The sequence below is a fragment of the Schistocerca gregaria genome, chromosome 2 (genome assembly GCF_023897955.1).
Source record: "Schistocerca gregaria isolate iqSchGreg1 chromosome 2, iqSchGreg1.2, whole genome shotgun sequence".
NCBI lineage: Eukaryota > Metazoa > Arthropoda > Insecta > Orthoptera > Acrididae > Schistocerca > Schistocerca gregaria.
Genome location: NC_064921.1, coordinates 176,514,111 through 176,537,256, shown reverse-complemented (window position 1 = coordinate 176,537,256; position 23,146 = coordinate 176,514,111). Strand labels below are relative to the sequence as shown.

Here is a 23,146-nt window from a genome sequence, read left to right as displayed (position 1 = left end):
CTATTTACCTGTAAGACCTGGTTCGAACTAGAAACTAGGAGGCACGCTAGCTTATCGGAGAGGAATCAGGAGGAAAACGCACGGAGATGGCGCGACACCTAAGTGCTGGTTCGCTTGTACGTGCACTTACCCGTTGTCCAGCAATGATGAGGCAGTCCCTCTTGCACCAACGTATGTGTGAAACATAAAGCTATAGAGGACGACTTGCGTGGACTATCTAGTATATATTGGTTACCATTTGTAGTATAGGGGAGGCCCTAGTTAATCAACAAACAGCTTACCCACGGGCTTCTCCACTAGACTGAAATATAAAAAGCTCTGGGAGGCCCTAGATTTTAGTGTGGCCATACTACAATCCTCACTCTGGCCGACCAACTTCCTTACGTTGGAATTCAATTCATCCAAGTTAGATGCTCTTTTATTTTCATGATGGTTTTGTTAGTTCCCAAACGAACCCCCTCCCCCCCCCCCCCCCCCAGACAAGGACTAATGAAAATATTTAAAACGGCTGGAATTAGTTTCTTAGGAAGACAAATGTTCATTTTGCCATCATAGCGGGTATAAAGATATAGAAAAACGTTCTTAATAGAGTACGTCAAAACCTGTTGGCCATCCTTTAATTGGCATTTAATGTTGCTTAACTGAGTATCTTAACTCCGCTTTTGCTTCAAGTCACTGAATAAAAGTGGTTACATCGAACGTTCCAGGATCACTTGTGGTTTCAGTTGTTTCTGGCTTGCACTTAAACATACGACTGAGGGCAGCGTTATTTCGTTGTCGGTTCCTCAGATTTGCCTTACTTGAGAAAAAAAGGCAATAAATCCTAACGGCACAGTAGGCAGTCGTATCCGTGCTTAGAGGGGTGGTCAACACCCATGTCGATTCCCGGCGGCGTCAGGGATTTTCTCTGCCTAGTGATAACTGGGTGTTGTGTGATGTTCGTAGGTTAGTTAGGTTTAAGTAGTTCTAAGTTCTAGGGGACTGATGACCATAGATGTTAAGTCCCATAGTGCTCAGAGCCATTTGAACACTCACGTCAAAGTTTGGTTCAAATGGTTCAAATGGCTCTGAGCACTATAGGACTTAACTTCTGAGGTCATCAGTCCCCTAGAACTTAGAACTACTTAAACCTAACTAACCTAAGGACATCACGCACACCCATGCGCGAAGCAGGATTCGAACCTGCGACCGTAGCGGTCGCGCGGTTCCAATGGTTGGTTATCCGTTTCTAGCTAGAATTGTTCGTAGCAGAGCTACAACTTACATTTCTCAAGTCTGAATAAGACAGCTAAGACCTCCAACTCGTACAATGGATATTTCATTTCGGTGGATTGGTAAGGCCTTGTAAGCGTAGGTCACCGGGTCTTCTTCACCATCACACTCCTGGCGTTACAAAGTGGCCATCCAGGAGTTAGATGCATTAATTTGGAGAACAGACTTGTGTTCAAATTCAGTAATGGCTAGGATGGTAGCGCTACTTAAGACCATTTTCAAAGTATCAAATCCGGAATGCTGGATTTAGTCCACAAAAATTTTTCTCCATTGTGAGATAATTTATTTAAAGGCGCAGCCAGTTGGACAAAACCGGAGATGAATTTCCTAGAACTATTCATCATACCCACAAATCTAGCCACATCTTTCTTATCTTAAGATAGAGGGAACTGATAGGTAGCTTTCGAGGTATCCTTATCGATCTCTATTCCAACAGTCTAGACGATGTTTGCGAAAAAGGAAATCTCCCAAGTGATCAAATTAACCTTCGGAAGTTTCACAGTTAAGGCAGCGTCCCATAAATAGCACAAAAGCTGCCCAATAAGATCCACATGTTAAGAAAAGATTTTACTGTATATGACAACATCGTCTGAATAATTATAAACACAATGAAACTTAAGTTCATCTAACACTGAACAACAAACGCGTCAGCTCAGCTGCCCGGGTTGTCTAACCAAAATGGATATGGTTATATCAGTCTGTAAAAATTGCGGTAAGAGGTTCTGGCTCTTAGGCCATTGTCACAGGACGATAGGTTTGATTAAGATCGAGAACAGTAAAATACTGAGCTACAACAAACCAAGTGCAACAGTTATAGAGGATGGGCAAGTGTACCAATTTCAAAACCATCTTTGAATCAGGGCCCTGTAAAACAACACCGGCGGATAAGCAGCACTGTTGGATTTTGGTACTAGAAATGTAGGTGAGGCATGTGGCAAAAGTAGTGGTCTAATCACCTCATCAGCCAAAAGTTGATCTGTGATCGGATTTAGTTTCTTTGTTTTTTTTTGGGGGGGGGGGGGGAGGGGGGGAGAACGATAGGGAGATTGGACAGGAATTTGATCTATACTCAGTTTTATTCGTGACCCCTAGTTTGACGGTAAGGACATTGGTAAACTGATCTTCTAACTTAAGTAATGGAAGGGTTTATGATTCGTCCGGATGGGCCACAACAAGGGTAACAACGCTGAACACTGCAAATCCCATGGATATAATCACGATGACGCAAAAAACATCTTTTGTCAGACTGGAATCGGAAACGAAATTGGTTATCCATGTAATATCAAACACGTTTTCTTTATGAAGTCGCAATCTTGCAACGTAGTGGTGTACAACCCATTCACAACGATTAAACGTATTGGCCAGAACAAACAATAAATACTCAAACTGGCGCGGACTTCCGCTAACATAGTCAGCTCATTAACTGCACGGCATTTGCTTGAGAATGATTGTGATAAATGAAATGTAAAAACGTAGGTGTATTTGCAATACCATTATAATGAAGCTGACGCACGTTTTTGAATGAATCAAACAAGGTTCATGGTCAAGGTAGTGCAAACAACGGGTAAATCACACCTTCACCTTATATGCTGATAGTAACTGTTCTCGAAAGAACAGATACCATCGATGACCGTGCAGCTTCTCTAGAATAAATGATAATTAATTGAAACCCTCATCTGCTGTTGTTGTTGATATACCTCGACGGGGGCAGGTGAAAATGTGTGAGCTGACCGGGACTCGAACCCGGGACCTCCTGCTTACATGGCAGACGCTCTGCCCATCTGAGCCACCGAGGACACAGATGAATTGCGCGACTGCAGGGTCTTATCCCTTGCACGCCTCCCGACCTTACTGTAGCCAGTCTGCTGACTACAGCAATTCCTGCCGTGTTCTCCCACCGCTATAGTGTCAGCTCCTTTTTTTCCCTTATCTCACGGAACGGGAGAGTCTTTCACTAGGTGATACGGCTCATTACATCAGAAGCAAGTACTGCTACGAGATGCAAACCGTTTTCCCCTGCTGTCAGCTCGGGGTGTTTCTACCCTAAAGGACACTTACTTGCATTCACGACTGCCACACTTTTCCTCATTATACCGGATATTTCCTGTACTCCCGGCCACTTTATCAAACGCGGCAAAGATACCTGGATTCTTAGTGGAAAAGTACACGAGACAGGTCTTCCATATCCATAATTTCTAGAGTATTATCTTCAACGCTCCACGTTCGGTAACACTAAGGCAAAGAGATAACATGGCCGTCCTAGCATCCTTAACATATCGAACGAGTGGGTCGTCATGAACTTGTTCAAGGCTAAAATGTTGATTGGCAAATCCAATTTTAACTCTACGAAAAATTTCCGTTAAGCCATTTCTTTCGTAAGTCAACCAACTACTGGCCGTTAGCAAGAGCTTCAGCTATGATTTTGTTCAATTTGTCGTACTTCAACCGGTGTATAATTTGAAACGTGACTGAAGGATCAGTTGAAGAACCTTAGTCTGATTTCGCAACTGAACAGTTATCCAGAAAATATCTGTGATCTCTTCACATTTTTCTCTTGACAACAAGTCGATATTTTGTATCACTGGCAAAAGCAGATTAGATAATTTGTTTGTTTCCAATCCCCCCCCACGATCTCTAGCTATGGTTGAATATCCATCACCACAGGTTGTTGGGCCAGGCGAACAACCATCCACCTTATCGTGCCTCGCCGTGTCTTGCCTGTTCAGTAAAGTGATGTTTATCTGCCGATGAATGACGTTATAGCGAATTTCTATAATGAGGGCACTTGCTTTGGGTTCTTATTCACTACCCATAAAACCGGAACACACTTACGCAAGTGATTTAAATGTTCCTGATCCTAAGGCTGCAAACGGAATGGGGATGTGACCTACAGCATTCAGTATTCGCCTGCACTCCAGAAAGTAAAGTACAGCACAGAGAGCGGGTGGCACCTAATGCAACAATGTTGTCCACCCTGACACAGGATTGACGGTCCAATGTGCTGATCAGCGTTGACTTAACTCGGTTATGCTGCTTCCTGTGGGTTGACCCCATACCACCAGCTCATGATGAATTTGATTTCGGGTCGAGTAAAATATTCCCACTACAGCTCGCTCCACGGCCGATACAACTTTTTAGTCACCTGAAACAAGCAAAACGAGCAGTACACTCTACCACTACAAAATAATCTATTCCCTACCAAATGATTTACTTATTTGTAAGAACACTACACACTATCAGAATCACCCATCAGTAACACTGAAACAATAGAGAGACTGCATATATGAATGGTAAGGTGCTGGACACATAAACATTTCAAACGATACTTTTATTATCATTCTTTTATTTTCATTTTTAACAATGTGATTTCTCATATGTATTAAACATATAAGAACCTGAACCCAGAAGCAATCAAGACCATCAACAACGATTAAGAAATAACTGTCTTTTGAATGACACCGTAATACAAGAAACGTAAAGGGTGAGTCATCTAACATTACCGCTGGATATATTTCGTAAACCACATCAAATACTGACGAATCGATACCACAGACCGAACGTGAGGAGAGGGGCTAGTGTAATTGGTTAATACAAACCATACAAAATGCACGGAAGTATGTTTTTTAACACAAACCTACGTTTTTTTTTAATGTAACCCCGTTACTTTTGTTAGCACATCTGAACATATAAACAAATACGTAATCAGTGCCGTTTGTTGCATTGTATAATGTTAATTACATCCGGAGATATTGTAACCTAAAGTTGACGCTTGAGTAACACTCCTCCGCTGTTCGATCGTGTGTATCGGAGAGCACCGAATGACATAGGGATCCAAAGAGAACGGTGGTGGACCTTAGGTACAGAAGAGACTGGAACAGCACATTACGTCCACATGGTAACACCTTTTTATTGGTCTTTTTCACTGACGCACATGTACATTACCATGAGGGGTGAGGTACATGTACACACGTGGTTTCCGTTTTCAATTACGGAGTGGAATAGAGTGCGTCCCGACATTTCAGTCCAACAGATGTTCAATGTGGTGGCCATCATTTGCTGCACACAATTGCAATCTCTGGCGTAATGAATGTCATACACGCCGCAGTACATCTGGTGTAGTGTCGCCGCAGGCTGCCACAAAACGTTGTTTCATATCGTCTGGGGTTGTAGGCACATCACGGTACACATTCTCCTTTAACGTACCCCACAGAAAGACGTCCAGAGGTGTAAGATCAGGAGAACGAGCTGGCCAATTTATGCGTCCTCCACGTCCTATGAAACGCCCGTCGAACATCCTGTCAAGGGTCAGCCTAGTGTTAATTGCGGAATGTGCAGGTGCAGCATCATGCTGATACCACATACGTCGACGCGTTTCCAGTGGGACATTTTCGAGCAACTTTAGCAGATCATTCTGTAGAAACGCGATGTATGTTGCAGCTGTTTGGGCCCCTGCAATGAAGGGCCCCTGCAATGAAGTGAGGATCATTGAGGTGGTCGCCAACGATTCCGCACCATACATTTACAGTCCACGGTCGCTGTCGCTCTACCTGTCTGAGCCAGCGAGGATTGTCCACGGACCAGTAATGCATGTTCCGTAGATTCACTGCCCCGTGGTTTGTGAAACCCGCTTCATCGGTAAACAGGTAGAACTGCAACGCATTCTCTGTTAATGCCCATTGACGGAATTGCACTCGATGATTAAAGTCATCACCATGTAATTGCTGATGTAGCGACACATGAAACGGGTGAAAGCGGTGACGATGCAGTATGCGCATGACACTACTTTGACTCAGTCCACCGGCTCTCGCAATGTCCCGTGTACTCTTGTGTGGGTTCATGGCAACAGCACCTAACACACCAACTGCACCTGCTTCTCCTGTGACGGGCCTGTTGCGTGCTACGATCATACCTGTTGCATACAGTTGGCTGTAGATGTTTTGCAATGTGCGGCACGTTGAATGCTCTCTGTTCGGCTACCGTTCTGCATACACCCTGCAGGATTCAGCTGCATTTCGTCGACACTCGCCATAGATGAGTATCATCTCCGGCTTTTCAGAATTCGTATACACCATGGTCACAGTTCCTACAACACTACACTATCACAGACGTCTGGTAACACGGTGTACTACAGTTGGCCTGCGTGCGGAGACGAATGCAGAATAACAATAGCAGCAAGCGCTACATGCGGACACTGCGACAGCTAGACCAAACCACAACAGTGCACTACAGCCACACTCATAAACACGGTCGTCATCGTAAACATGTCCCTGCAGATGCTGCTCGCCGACCGTGGCCCCTGTTTGTTACAACACGCAACTGAACGTCGGAGGTTTCAAACGTCAACTTTAGGTTACAATATCTCCATATGTAATTAACATTTTACAATGCAACAAACGGCACTGATTACGTATTTGTTTATGTGTTCAGATGTGCTAACAAAACTAACGTGGTTCCATTTAAAAAGGACGTAGGTTTGTGTTAAAAAACATACTTCCGTGCATTTTTGTATGGTTTGTATTAAACAATTACACTAGCCCCTCTCCTCACGTTCGGTCTGTGGAATCGGTTCGTCAGTATTTGATGTGTTTTACGAAATATATCCAGTGGTAACGTTACGTGACTCACACTGTATAATAGAATATACATACAACAGACAATCAACAAAGGGTCCAAAATCACAGACATTTCCATACAGTTTCGAAAGACAACTACAATGAACTTTTAATACAGGCGTCGTAATAACCACAAATGAAATTTTGAGGAAAAATGACAAAAATATTTAAGCCAGGCAGTTTTGTAGGGTTACTCTTTTACGGTTACCGCTTTTAGCTCAGGCCACGTTTAAAACAGCTGATTGGTTCAGCTCAAAGGCTGAGACATACACAGGATTGATTGGTTCATCTAGGAGACTGAAACACATACAGGATACACATTAAAATTACATTTAAAATTATATAATAGATATAAATTATAAATTACATGCTGGTGTTGACGCTCACAACGAGAGAAACTGTGCCCATTTATCCCACAAAAGCTAGCAACAATTGTTACATAGAAATATTTTAAAATAACTTAAGCACTGGATCATTCAAAATGAAATCTGAATTCTAAAGAATCAATGCACGAGTGCTTTAAAAGTAAAAGATAATACAACGTTAGATTGCCTGAGCGCTAAAAATTAGGGACAGGTACAGATTATAAAGAAACAATCTCTCGTCATCATTAATGGAATCAGAGCCGGCAAAAATACGACCCCTCTCTTTTTCAACTGTCTTAAAAATATCTCGATTACCAAGGGTGTTGTTCTGCTTTTAAAACCAAGGCCAAACAACAGCCACTAGCTAGGCGTGATCTCAATACAAGCCTCATTGAGCAGGGATCAACAGAGGAATCGTCCACAAATCACATTCAACACTTAATCACATTCAAACTAGGTGCTCACCATTTCTTTCTACATCAGACCCCGGAGGCTCAAGGAAAGCTGACAGGACCATCAACGAAGACACCAGAAATGGGAACTTGACGACTCAGGAGACGCAATCCGAGCTCGCGAATGCAGAGAGACTTTCCACCTGTCACAGAAATCCTTAAGAGTAAACGCACAACTCCCTTCCTTTCAGAGGATAAAGATATGATAGCAATCACGTACGAGGATTACACAGAAAGCAATGTACCGCATATTTGTTCAGCCGAAAACAATGCTACTAATGCGAAACGTTACATACGTATTATTTGAAGTCTCCGAGTGAGCACGCCAAGTTGCCGTCACTCCCTATAGGTAGCGTGGCTGCAGGACAGTTTCAAAATGGAGTCTGAAGGTGATGTACGTCACAAGCAAGATGCCGTCATTGAATTATTCACTGCATAGAAAGAAACTGTGGAGAATATTCAGGAACACTTGCGCAAAGTCTACGGAGCATCTGATGTCGGCAGAAGTACAGTTAGTTGGTGGGTGCGGAGGGTGAGGTCATCAGAAGATGATTTGACGGAGATCCACTATTTTCAGCGGTCGGGGATACTATCCACGGCTGTCACACCTGACATGTTGCAGCGAGCTGATGTCAAATTCAGATGGTTCAAATGCCTCTAATCACTATGTGACACCATCTGAGGTCATCAGTCCCTAGACTTTTTTTTTGTCATCAGTCTACTGACTGGTTTGATGCGACCCGCCACGAATTCCTTTCCTGTGCTAACCTCTTCATCTCATAGTAGCACTTGCAACCTACGTCCTCAATTATTTGCTTGACGTATTCCAATCTCTGTCTTCCTCTACAGTTTTTGCCCTCTACAGCTCCCTCTAGTACCATGGAAGTCATTCCCTCATGTCTTAGCAGATGTCCTATCATCCTGTCCCTTCTCCCTATCAGTGTTTTCCACATATTCTATTCCTTTCCTCTCCGATTCTGCGTAGAATCTCCTCATTCCTTACCTTATCAGTCCACCTAATTTTCAACATTCGTCTATAGCACCACATCTCAAATGCTTCGATTCTCTTCTGTTCCGGTTTTCCCACAGTCCATGTTTCACTACCATACAATGCTGTACTCCAGACGTACATCCTCAGAAATTTCTTCCTCAAATTACGCCCGGTATTTGATATTAGTAGACTTCTCTTGGCCAGAAATGCCTTTTTTGCCATAGCAAGTCTGCTTTTGATGTCCTCCTTGCTCCGTCCGTCATTGGTTGTTTTACTGCCTAGGTAGCAGAATTCCTTAATTTCATTGACTTCGTAACCATCAATCCTGATGTTAAGTTTCTCGCTGTTCTCATTTCTACTACTTCTCATTGCCTTCGTCTTTCTCCGATTTACTCTCAAACCATACTGTATACTCATTAGACTGTTCATTCCGCTCAGCAGATCATTTATTTCTTCTTCACTTTCACTCAGGATACCAATGTCATCAGCGAATCGTATCATTGATATCCTTTCACCTTGTATTTTAATTCCACTCGTGAACCTTTCTTTTATTTCCATCATTGCTTCCTCGATGTACAGATTGAAGAGTAGGGGCGAAAGGCTACAGCCTTGTCTTACTCCCTTCTTAATACGGGCACTTCGTTCTTGATCGTCCACTCTTATTATTCCCTCTTGGTTGTTGTACATATTGTATATGACCCGTCTCTCCCTAAAGCTTACCCCTACTTTTTTCAGAACCTTGAACGGCTTGCACCATTTTATATTGTCGAACGATTTTTCCAGGTCGACAAATCCTATGAACGTGTCTTGATTTTTCTTTAGCCCTGCTTCCATTATTAGCCGTAACATCAGAATTGCCTCTCTCGTGCCTTTACTTTTCCTAAAGCCAAACTGATCGTCACCTAGCGCATTCTCAATCTTCTTTCCCATTCTTCTGTATATTATTCTTGTAAGCAGCTTCGATGCATGAGCTGTTAAGCTGATTGTGCGATAATTCTCGCACTTGTCAGCTCTTGTCGTCTTCGGAATTGTGTGGATGATGCTTTTCCGAAAGTCAGACGGTATGTCGCCAGACTCATATATTCTACACACCAACTTGAATAGTCGTTTTGTTGCCACTTCCACTAATGATTTTAGAAATTCTGATGGAATATTATCTATCCCTTTTGCCTTATTTGACCGTAAGTCCTCCAAAGCTCTTTTAAATTCTGATTCTAATACTGGATCCCCTATCTCTTCTAAATCGACTCCTGTTTCTTCTTCTATCACATCAGACAAATCTTCACCCTCATAGAAGCTTTCAGTGTATTCTTTCCACCTATCTGTTCTCTCCTCTGCATTTAACAGTGGAATTCCCGTTGCACTCTTAATGTTACCACCGTTGCTTTTAATGTCACCAAAGGTTGTTGTGACTTTCCTGTATGCTGAGTCTGTCCTTCCGACAATCATATCTTTTTCGATGTCTTCACATTTTTCCTGCAGCCATTTCATCTTGGCTTCCCTGCACTTCCTATTTATTTCATTCCTCAGCGACTTGTATTTCTGTATTCCTGATTTTCCCGGAACATGTTTGTACTTCCTCCTTTCATCAATCAACTGAAATATTTCTTCTGTTACCCATGGTTTCTTCTCAGCTACCTTTTTTGTACCCATGTTTTCCTTCCCACCTTCTGTGATGGCCCTTTTTAGAGACGTCCATTCCTCTTCAACTGTGTTGCCTACTGCGCTATTCCTTATTGCTGTATGTATAGCGTTAGAGAACTTCAAACGTATCTCGTCATTCCTTAGAACTTCCGTATCCCACTTCTTAGCGTATTGATTCTTCCTGACTAATGTCTTGAACTTCAGCCTACTCTTCATCACTACTATATTGTGATCTGAGTCTATACCTGCTCCTGGGTACGCCTTACAATCCAGTATCTGATTTCGGAATCTCTGTCTGACCATGATGTAATCTAATTGAAATCTTCCCGTATCTCCCGGCCTTTTCCAAGTATACCTCCTCCTCTTGTGATTCTTGAACAGGGTATTCGCTATTACTAGCTGAGACTTGTTACAGAACTCAATTAGTCTTTCTCCTCTTTCATTCCTTGTCCCAAGCCCATATTCTCCTGTAACCTTTTCTTCTACTCCTTCAACTACAACTGCATTCCAGTCGCCCATGACTATTAGATTTTCGTCTCCCTTTACATACTGCATTACCCTTTCAATATCCTCATACACTTTCTCTGTCTGTTCATCTTCAGCTTGCGACGTCGGCATGTATACCTGAACTATCGTTGTCGGTGTTGGTCTGCTGTCGATTCTGATTAGAACAACCCGGTCACTGAACTGTTCACAGTAACAGACCCTCTGCCCTACCTTCCTATTCATAACGAATCCTACACCTGTTATACCATTTTCTGCTGCTGTTGATATTACCCGATACTCATCTGACCAGAAATCCTTGTCTTCCTTCCACTTCGCTTCACTGACCCCTACTATATCTAGATTGAGCCTTTGCATTTCCCTTTTCAGATTTTCTAGTTTCCCTACCACGTTCAAGCTTCTGACATTCCACGCCCCGACTCGTAGAACGTTATCCTTTCGTTGATTATTCAATCTTCTTCTCATGGTAACCTCCCCCCTGGCAGTCCCCTCCCGGAGATCCGAATGGGGGACTATTCCGGAATCTTTTGCCAGTGGAGAGATCATCATGACACTTCTTCAACTACAGGCCACATGTCCTGTGGATACACGTTACGTGTCTTTAATGCAGTGGTTTCCATTGCCTTCTACATCCTCATGTCGTTGATCATTGCTGATTCTTCCGCCTTTTGGGGCAATTTCTCAGCCATAGGACAAGAGAGTGCCCTGAACCTCTATCCGCTCCTCCGCCCTCTTTGACTAGGCTGTTGGCAGAACGAGGCTGACTTTTTATGCCGGAAGTCTTCGGCCGCCAATGCTGATTATTTATCAAAATTTAGGCAGTGGCGTGGATCGAACCCGGGACCGAAGACGTTTTTGATTATGAATCAAAGACCCCCCTAGACCACGGGGTATCCCCTCTTCGTTCTTGGTCGTCCACTCTTATTACTCCCGCTTGGCTGTTGTACATATTGTACATCACCAGTCTCTCTCTATAGCTTACCCCTACTTTTCTCAGAATTTCGAACATCTTGCACCATTTTGGATTGTCGAACGCTTTTCCAAGTCGACAAATCCTATGAACGTGCTTTGATTTTTCTTTAGTCTTGCTTCCATTATTCACCATGACGTCAGAATTCCCTCTCTCGTGCCTTTACCTTTCCTAAAGCCAAACTGATCGTCATCTAACACATCCTCAATTTTCTTTTCCATTCTTCTGTATATTATTTCGGTCAGTAACTTGGATGCATGAGCTGTTAAGCTGATTGTGCGATAATTCTCGCAGTTGTCAACTCGTGCCATCTTCGGAATTGTGTGAATGATGTTTTTCCGAAAGTCAGATGGTATGTCGCCAGACTCATACGTACATTCCACACAACAACGTGAATAGTCATTTTGTTGCCACTTCCCGCAACGATTTTAGAAATTCTGATGGAATGTTATCTATTCCTTCTGCCTTATTTGATCTTAAGTCCTCCAAAGCTCTTTTGAATTCTAATACCGGATTCCCTATCTCTTCTAAATAGACTCCTGTTTCTTCTTCTATCACATCAGAGAGGCTTTCAATGTATTGTTTCCACTTATCTGCTCTCTCCTCTGCATTTAACAGTGGAATTCCCGCTGCCCTTTTAATGTTATCACCCTTTCTTTTAATACCACCGAAGGTTGTCGTACTTCTTCTGTTACCCATGGTTTCTTCGCATTTCTTTGTACCTATGCTTTCCTTCCCAACTTCTGTGATGGCCGTTTTCAGGGTTGTCCATTCCCCTTCAGCTGTACTGGCTACTGAGCTGTTCCTTATTGCTGTATCTATAGCCTTAGAGAACTTCGAGCGTATCTCGTCATTCCTTAGTAGTTCCGTATCCCACTTCTTTGTGTATTGATTCTTCCTGACTAATGTCTTAAACTTCAGCCTACTCTTCATCACTATAATGTTGTGATCTGAGTCTATGTCTGCTACTGGCGCCTTTCAATCCAGTATCTGATTTCGGAATCTCTGTCTGATCATAATGCAATGTACCTGAAATCTCTTCGTATCACCCAGCCTTTTCCAAGAATACCTCCTCCTCTTGTGATTCCTGAACAGAGTATTCTCTATCACTAGCTGAAGTTTGTTACAGAACTCAGTTAATCTTTCCTCTCTCTCATTCCTTCTCCCGAGCCCACCTTCTCCTGTAACGTTTTCTTCTACCCCTTGCCCTACAACTGCATTCTAGTCTCCCATGACTATAAGATTTTCATCTCCCTTTACATACTACATTACCCTTTCTGTATCCTCGTACACTTTCTCTTTCTCTTCATCTTCAGCTTGCGACGCCGGCATGTATACCTGCACTATTGTTGTCACTGTCGTTTGCTGTCGATTCTGATACGAATAAACCTGTCACTGAACTGCTCACAGTAACACACTCTCTGCGCTACCTTCCTATTCATAACGAATCCTTCTCTCGTTAAACCATTTTCTGCTGCTGTTGATATTACCCGATACTCATCTGACCAGAAATCATTGTCTTCCTTCCACTTCACTTCACTGACCCCTACTATATCTAGATTGAGCCTTTGCATTTCCCTTTTCAGATTTTCTAGTTTTCCTACCACTTCAACTTTCTGACATTCCACGCCCCGACTCGTAGAACTTTTTCCTTCCGTTGATTATTAAATATTTTTCTCATCTTAACCTCCCGTTTGGCAGCCCCCTCCCGGAGATCCAAATGGGAGATTATTCCGGAATCTTTTGCCAGTGGAGAGATCATCATGACACTTCTTCAATTGCAGGCCAAATGTTTTGTGGACAGACATTACGTGTCTTTAACGCAATGGTTTCCATTGCCTTCTGCATCCTCATCCGTTGATATTTGTTGATTCTTCCGCATTTAGGGGCAGTTTCCCACCCCTAGGACAAGAGAATGCCCTGAACCTCTATGAAATCACCGAGTCGTTGATTGCCGAGACACTCGGACTCGCTTGTTAAAACAGCGGGGATTGATATAGTCGTGTTTGTGGCATAAATTTGGAAATTTGTGGTAAGTTCGTTTGGGGCCAAACTGCTGAGATCATAGGTCCCTGGGTTTACACACTACTTAATCCAACTTAAAATGACTTACTGTAAAGACAACATTCACACCCATGCCCGAGACAGGATTCGAACCTCCGACGAGGGCTCTGTGGTATAAGCTCATGTTTACTCGATTCCCAGCCGGATTGGAGCCATGTCGCTGCCAAAGGTTGCAGTTTTGGGTACTAAATTTCGCAGTCTGTACGCCGTCGCAGTGGTTAGTACACTGGACTCGCATTCGGGAGGACGACGGTTCAATCCCGCGTCCGACCATCCTGATTTAGGTTTTTCGTGATTTCCGTAAATCGCTTCTGGCAGATGCCGGGATGGTTCCTTTGAAAGGGCTCGTCTGACTTCCTTCCCCATCCTTTTCTAATCCGATGAGACCGATGACTTCACAGTTTGGTCTCCTCCCTCATATCATTCCAACCCTGTACGCCTTCAAACCGCAAAAATTCTAATTATGTAATTTCCCTTCACATCGTATACGCACAGAAGTACAATTTCTCTACCTGCTATTATTCCTGTTGCTGTGGTCTTCTAGTGTATCCAGATGCACAACAACAGATAACGCCACGCGTTCGGCTTCAGTCCTTAGGTAGCTCTCTATCTTTCGTGTCAACAGGTGCCCGTTATAGTAATACTTTCTACCTCGTTTAGGATTAAAACTGCACGTTAATTTAGTGAGTATATTTTCATACTTCAGTAACGCGGTTCCACGAATTTATTCATGAGATAAAATTTTTGCTGATGAACAGTTTAATTTTATATTTCAATTAGACGCAGTTTACAAGATTCAGAAACGTAGCCACAGGACAGTAAGAACTGGTTTGATTGCAAGATGATTCACAAATTATCGATTACTTTTGCAGTAATCCTCAAAAAATGGTTCAAGTGGCTCTGAGCACTATGCTACTTAACTTCTGAGGTCATCAGTCGCCTAGAACTTAGAACTAATTAAACTTAACTAACCTAAGGACATCACACACATCCATGCCCGAGGCAGGATTCGAACCTGCGACCGTAGCGGTCGCTCGGTTCCAGTAATCCTCCTTTCATCATGTAATTATTCTCACATATTAAAATCTTGGAAAATAGGGACGCTGACCCGAAACTGTGTTTACGCTTCTGAATCGTAAGTACAAATAATCCCTTCCAGCAACCGTGAAGCCCACAGGACATTAACATTACTTCTTTGTTTTTAGAGATAACATTCCGGAGACTTGCTGTAAAGCAGTTGATGAAACATAGAATTGTGATGAAGTTAGTAAGTCGGGATGTTGGAGTTCTATTGAGGGACTTCTGCGAACTTTCCCTGATGCGACCATCATGATGCTGTAAACAGAACCTAGATTCATCCGAAAAAATGACGTTTTGCCATTCGTGCACCCAGGTTCGTCATTGAGTACACCATCGCAGGCGCTCCTGTCTGTGATGCAGCGTCAAGGGCAACCGCAGCCATGGTCGCCGAGCTGATAGTCCATGCTGCTGCAAACGTCTTCGAACTGTTCGTGCAGATGGTTGTTGTCTTGCAAACGTCCCCATCTGTTGACTCAGGAATCGAGACGTGGCTACACGATCTGTTAAAGTCATGCAGATAAGATGCCTGTCATCTCGACTGCTAGTGATACGAGGCCCTTGGGATCCAGCACGGCGTTCCGTATTACCCTCCTGAATCCACCTAGTCCATATTCTGCTAACAGTCATTGGATCTCGGCCAACGTGAGCAGCGATGACGCGATACGATAAACAGCAATCGCAATAGGCTACAGTCCGACCTTTATCAAAGTCGGAGACGTGATGGTGAGCAATTCTCCTTCTTACACGATGCATCACATCAACGTCTTAGCACGTAACGTCGGTTAACTAATGTTTGTGCATGAGAAATCGGTTGGAAACTTTCCTCATGTGAGCACGTTGTAGGTGTCGCCACCGGCCCCAACCTTGTGTGAATGCTCTGAAAAGCTAATCATTGGCATATCACTGCACCTTTTCCCTGTTGGTTAAATTTGGCGTTTGTAGTACGTCATCTTCGTGGTGTAGCATTTTAATGAGCAGCAGTGTATTATGTAGTTAATGAGTTTTGTATGAATGCATAAATTAGTTTGTAAGTGATGGTACACACGCAAGTGACGAGGGACCACAAATCGATACCATAGGGTCCTCAATGTTGGCAATGGAATTGCTTGTAGTGGTCGCCTGGGATCTGATGGATCCTATGGTGTACGCTCACTGAGCCACACTTCCAGTGGCTCTATACCATGAGTGCCCTCTGCTGCTACGATATGGCGTAGCCAGCAGCTGCGCCGCAACCCACTTGCGCTTGGAACCTCATTGCTACACTCGCACTTAGTACAGCAAGCCTCATCCTAGTTGACACTGCGATAGCTGGACTCTTGTTGCTGCACTATTTGTAATGAGTCTTTGTACGCCTGAAAAAGTACAAGTTAATCTTCTGTTTACTTTGTTCACTTGTTCGCTAACGATTTCAACTCATGCTCGTTGCCACAACACTCTGTAGCTCACTTCACCCAACCATTGTGTACAACAAGCGAGACACTGAAGTGAAAAGATGCACAACTACAGCCGTATTTCTCAGCATTCCAACACATTAAAGTTATTGGTCTTATGTTTAACTATGCAACTCATAAAATAGGTTATATATAAACAATTCACGCCAAATCAGCACATATCAGAGATTTCAGTCCACTTATGTTGTCATGGGTACGGGTATATAATGCCAGAAATGGGTGTTATGATAGTGCCTGAAGAATTTCACAGAACTCTGAAAGACTTACTCCGAACTACGTCAGAACTGCTGATATCCCTGGGAGAATCAGCCTGACTAAACTATTCCATCTGGTTTGGAAGGTTTATGAGATGGACGAAATATCCTAAGATTTCAAAAAGAATGTAATAACTTCAATTCCAAGGAAAGCTGGCACTGACAGGTCTGATATTTTACAGAACTATCAATTTAATAAGTAATGGTCGCAAAATCCTGGCGTATTATTTAAACAAGGATGGAAAAACGGGCAGAATCCGATATCAGGGAAGATCATTTTGGGAGAAATGTTGGAACAGGTGAGGCTTTATTGTCTTTACGTCTTTGAAGATAGGTTAAGACTGACATGTGCCACATTTGGTGAGCTGGAGAGCCTGATTCACATACTCACTTAAGCTCGCGAGCTGCCATGTCACGTGACACGACAACAGTTCTCCTAGCGCATGAAGTCAAAGCTATAGCGTCGATAACATTAGCACTTAAGGGGTAACACACTGTTATGAATGGCACGCCTTCCCCGACATGCCACGACAGCAAATTATACCCCAAAACACGCGTTTTTTTGGAAATACATTCATTTTATGTTCAAGCGGCATTTATTCCACGGGCCAGATTGAAGCCAGTTGCAAACTGGACACGACCCACGAACCACCGGTCGCTCAATCGTCGGTTAAGGAAAGGCAAATCTGTGTTCATATCGGTCGTCGATATGGTGAGTTATGTATTAAGGGTGTTGTAAGTCGCTAAGTGCCCTCGTTCTTCAATACTGCGTGAATTTAGTCTGGATAACTGCGCACCTGAGTTATGCTGCCTCAAGATGTAGAGCTTCTGAACGCAACAATTGAGTTATCGAGTTATATCTTAGCTCTGGGATTTTGTTTCTCTAAGGCCATTATGTGTGTTTGATAATTTGGACATAATACCATAGCTAATACTGAGCAGGTTATGACAACTTCTTAATTTTTTAAATTCATATGGAGGTTCCAAATCAACAAAATTATTCTCAGCAGCAGTGGATGAAGTGTTCAAGCACCTAAGCAACTGATCGAACACACCTGAAACACCTTCATTTTCGTGCTGAGTTTGTTATTTTCCTCTTGTGCACGAAACAAAACCAAGGAACGAAAGAAATTAATGTAGCGATATTGGAAGTAGCCCTAAAACTGAGACCAAATAAATCGTTGGCAACACATTGAAAGAAAATAATAATAATTTGCGCGCGGGATTTCCGCGCAGTTGTTTACATTTTACATATCGGCTGAACTCTCTGCAGATTCCCACTAGCGGTTTGACAACACAACATGATCACAATCACAGTTAATGCAGCGGAAAACGTACGCTCGCTAGAAAGCAAAATTCGATAGCTCGCACAAAAAGCCAAGACGAGATACAGGGAACCGCATTCTAATTAATCTCACTGATCAGTATCTTAAAGTGGATATAGTGAACGCCCCGACTAAACGGATAAATGTCGCACCCCAACCAAAATGCAGCTTGTATCAGCTCGTGGAACATGTCGTGGCGCGTCTCGCTCCGGGAAGCAACATAAGAGGTTCGCCGCGAAACCTGTTTAGTACATCCCAAGGTGCTAATGCTAAAATCATCTCCAAGGGCAAACGAGTAGAACTGAGAAATCCTGAGGATGACAAGGAAAGCGCTGTTCTGCCAGCCGACAAGGGAAGCTTTCAGTCCCAACGTCTTGTGTGGACTACGATGAAATGATTTTCGATTTTTTGTATGACACTACATACAGACAGATAAATCTCGATCCAACTGATAAAATCGAAAAGAAGATAGTTTTTATCAGTGGTCAGTCTTGCCACATAGTGTCATTAAGAGTCTTCAGAAACGAGTGACAGTGACACCACTTCGTGGTGTACGCAAACAATACAACAGTTACTAATATTTGGGCACCTTTATGCCATCGGGAAAAATACCTGAAGTGCTTGCTCAGCAAATATCTGTGGACGTGCGAGCACCGCATCCGTCACTACGGTGCCTTTGAACACCGCCGAAGTTAACTGTGGATCAGGATCATGGTATTATGGTCAGTTTCGAAGTAGTCTCCCTCTTCACGAGAGCTCAGTTTCCTGATACCTTGGAACTAATAGTGGAGAAGCTGGAACATTGTATAGTCCGTTATCTCTTATCGTGCCAAACCTACACAATGTACTGTTTGAAGCACAGGCACTAGAATCTGCCAAGTAAAACCAATGTACACTGCCGGGGATAAAAAGTGGAAAGACGACATCGATTTCGATCTGATGTCAACATGTCACATGGGGGCACTATGAGGGTGAGTAAAATGAAAACCTTAAATTTGTAATAACAAATCGAAATTTCGCGCTGTTATCCTGTAAGTTGGTAAGCGTGCTACAAACGGTGAACAGAATGGCAGCATAGTTCAGATTAACACATACCGTCGCAGTATCAGTATAAAGATGGCCGCCCCACTTGCGACTTGCACCAGGGAAGAACAGCGTTCTGTTATTCGGTTTTTGCGTAGTGACGGTGTGAAACCTATTGAAATTCATCGACGAATGAAGATTCAGTGCGGTGATGCATGTCTGTCACAGCAGCAAGTCTACGAATGGAGTAGGAAGTTTGCAAATGGTGTAACTTCAGTGGAAGATGATCCTCGTCCAGGTCAGGCACAACGACTTCTGACTCCACAGAACGTTGCAGCAGTTGAAGCCACAGTGAAGAAAAACCGCCGAGTGACAATGAATGACATTGCAGCATGTTTAGAGATTAGTCATGGGTCAGCACACCACATTGTGCATGATGTGCTCCAGTTTCACAAAGTGTCTGCAAGACGAGTGCCATGGCAGGTGACTCCTGAAATTAGAGAACGACGTGTTGATGCTAGTGAAGAACTTCTTCGGCACTTTGAACGCGAAGGTGATGGCTGCCTTGTAAGAATCGTTACTGGGGACGAAACCTGGGTTCACTTCCACCAATCGGAAACGAAGAGAGCGAGCAAGGAATGGCGCCATTCCTCATCACCCAACCAAAGAAGTTTCGAACAGAACCATCAGCAGGGAAGGTTGTACTGACTTTCTTTTGGGACGAAAAAGGCGTCATTTTGGAGCATTACATGCCTAGAGGGACCACTGTTACACAGATCTCCTAAAAAATCATCTTCGGCCTACAATCAAATCAAAGCGACGTGGATTCCTGTCAACAGGTGTCCTTTCACAACATGACAATGCCCCACACTGCCCGTACAATAGTTGTAACAATCACAGACATCCATTCTGAGTGTCTTCCTCATCCACCATACTCACCAGAACTTGCCCCAAGTGATTTCCATATGTTTGGACCACTCAAAGACGCATTGGGAGGAAAGAAGTTCCGTTGTGATGAAGAGGTACGCCACACAGAGCATGAGTGGTTGTGCAGACTACCAAAAGAATTTTTTTCTAAAGGAATTTATGCACTTTGTAAGAGCTGAAGGACTTGCATTTCGGCGTGGGGGAGATTATGTTGAAAAGTGATACAGCTTTGTACCACTTCTGCACAATAAATAATATTTAAAAACATATTTAAGGTTTTCATTTGACCCACCCTCGTATATGTACTGATAATGGTTTCAACGTTGTCAGCCAGCTGACTGAGTAGTGGCATAGCTACAAGAGCGCCATCTGTATCTACCCTTCCTTAGGGAATGATCACAGCCAGAAGGCTCAGTGTGGTGGAAACATGTGACGCAAGCAGGCAACCATGCCACGAGACGAACTCGGGCTTCCTGCTGCCAACCAGGCAAATTTAAAAAGGGTCAAATTATGGCGTTGCCACACAAGTTGGACGTGCTCTATCAGTCGTGCAACGATGCTGCATTTTTGACAGAGAACTTAGATCTAGGAAGTACAATGATGTTATACATATGAAATTACTGAAAGCTATTACAAATACATACAACTCGAGAGTCTTGCCGAAGAGTTACAATACCTACAAACAGTGTTCCAAAGGAGTGGATACACGGGTCATCATATTTAAAAGGCGCTGAAGTCAAAATCAAGAACGTCTCCGAAAGAGGTTAAGACTGAGACCGAGGAAGAGCAATCAAAAATCGCTTCTCAAATTGTTCAAATGGCTCTGGGAACTATGGGACTTAACATCTGTGGTCATCAGTCCCCTAGAAGGTAGAACTACTTAAACCTAACTAATCTAAGGACATCACACACATCCATGCCCGAAGCAGGATTCGAACCTGTGACCGTAGCAGTCGCGCGGTTCCGGACCGAGTGCCTAGAACCGCTCGGTCACCGCGGCCTGTTAAAATCGTTTCTCGACCTTATGTTTTCTCAATATCCGGAATGATCGGTAGGCTCCTACGGATATATATTTCGCTCTCTTCAACTTAGACAAAAAGTATTCTTTGCTATGTTAATGACGAGATACGACCACGAAAGCTGGGTGCGTATCGAATTCCATGCGAACGTGGCAGGTTATATGTGGGGCTGACTACTAGCAGAGTCGAGGAGAGATGCAAGGAACATCAGAGACGCACCCGACTAAAAGGAACAAAGAAGACAGCTGCCGCCGAGAACAGCCTCAAATATAATCATGAAATGAAATATGTTGAAGGTGGTATCATGGTGCAAACGTTAAGTTTCTGGAACAGCGTAAAGAAGGAGTATATTGAAATAAAGATTTCAGAAAACCTAATGAACCGACAGGTTGGTATCAATATAAAAAAACACTTGAGGTCTGACACTGAGATTACTAAATTGCTGTGGACCATCACGTCCACCGGAGCTGAGTAAGAATTGGAACTTCGCAGAATATCAGTGCGAGCTTTGAAAAACAAAATGGCATGATAGGGCATAGAGAACATCGGGAATCGAACTGGGCTTTAAATAGCGGCGCGATCCCAACTATATTTCAGAGACAGGTTAGAGTCCAAACAGCGAGTACATGCAGCAGTAAAACTCGCAACACCTGAAGAATGCAGGTGGGTCGGGCGTCGAAGCAGTGAGCATGAAATGAAAACAGCAACTCGGCAGAACACCCAAAAGTACACTATTAACAAACCGCACTGAGAAAAATTAAGAGATCACGAGAATGCAGTACAGTTTTAATTGTGAACTCGCAGAAGTAGCTTCTGAGTTACTGTGCTTCGTTCAGGTAAACACAACGAGTGGAGCGAGAATGAAAGAAATAAACATGAAGTTTACAGAGTGGATTTACCAGTTAATATTTAAGGCTGTGAGGCAAGGATGTTTATTTGCAAAAAGAATACGAGTACTGTGTGTTGTTCAGCGATCAAAAATTCAGTAACAACAATATAGATCCGTGTACAACAACGGTGAAGCGTAGAAGTGAAACGTAATCACACTGATTGTTCGCAATTTTAGGCGTTAAGTACAGTGGTGGAATAGAGAGATAGGTGACACATAGCCTGTAGCTCTAGTTTATTGCACGCAATGTTTATCTGAGCCGGTGGCATGTGCTGCACAAAGCAACGAGCTTTTGTATGCGTAATAAATATTAGTGCAGGAGTGAAGAGACTGTTTTCCTTACCGAAGACGGTGAGCGCCATGCTGGAGCAGATCTCGCACACGAGGCTAAAAGATGTGCCTCTCGTTAGCTGCGTGCACGCTACTGACATATCCTTCACTCAACGGCTCCGCGATAGCAGATATGGAGTGGTATACGCGTGACAGTGACTCTGCACATCTTGCCTTCGCGAAGCCAAGTCTGCCGACTCGAGATGTTCGGCACCACTATCTGAGAAATCCAACTGTGACTAAACCTGAACTAGCATTAGTAATTGCGATTGCGACACTTCACACTATAAGGCTACTTGCAGAGTTCGTGCGAAGAGTTCCAGTGCGTAAATCGGCGTCAAATTGAAACAGGGAGACATCCAGTTAGACACAAGTCAGACATACCGCTAAAAACATCAAAATAACACAGAAATTTTCACTCTGCAACGGAATATGCTCTGGTCTGAAGGAGGAGGAGGAGGAGCAGATTAGTGTTTAACGTCCCGTCGACAACGAGGTCATTAGAGACGGAGCGCAAGCTCCGATTAGGGAAGGACGGGGAAGGAAATCGGCCGTGCCCTTTCAAAGGAACCATCCCGGCATTTTCCTGAAAGGATTTAGGGAAAGCACGGAAAACCTAAATCAGGATGGCCGGAGACGGGATTGAACCGTCGTCCTCCCGAATGCGAGTCCAGTGTGCTAACCACTGCGCCACCTCGCTCGGTGCTGGTCTGAAATTCCCAGACAGATTAAAACTGGGTGGCGGACGGGGAATAAAGCCTAGAACCTCAGTGCATTCCTACCTCACAAACTTCACAGCAGTTCTTTCGCACACGTAGTCGGACTAGCACTCCAAGAAGAAGTGCTGCATCCACAAGTATGCAGAACAACTTCTGTGAAGCTTCAAAAGCTTTTGAGCTCCAATGCGTTCTTTGAAACTATGAGCGGTAGAGGATTAAAATACTGGGAGAGCTATTCTGTTTACAGCTTGTACA

General features: G+C 43.5%; 1 protein-coding gene across 1 annotated transcript in view; it reads right to left on the bottom strand.

Moving 5' to 3' along the window:
- LOC126336628 (UDP-glycosyltransferase UGT5-like) overlaps positions 1-22,259 on the bottom strand; it is a 192,442-nt gene extending 170,183 nt beyond the window's left edge. Inside the window, exon 1 of the mRNA XM_050000521.1 lies at positions 22,186-22,259. Coding sequence (XP_049856478.1) covers positions 22,186-22,204 — 19 coding nt within the window. The 5' untranslated portion in view covers positions 22,205-22,259. The remainder of the gene's footprint in view (positions 1-22,185) is intronic.
- Between the last annotated feature and the right edge of the window lie 887 nt (positions 22,260-23,146).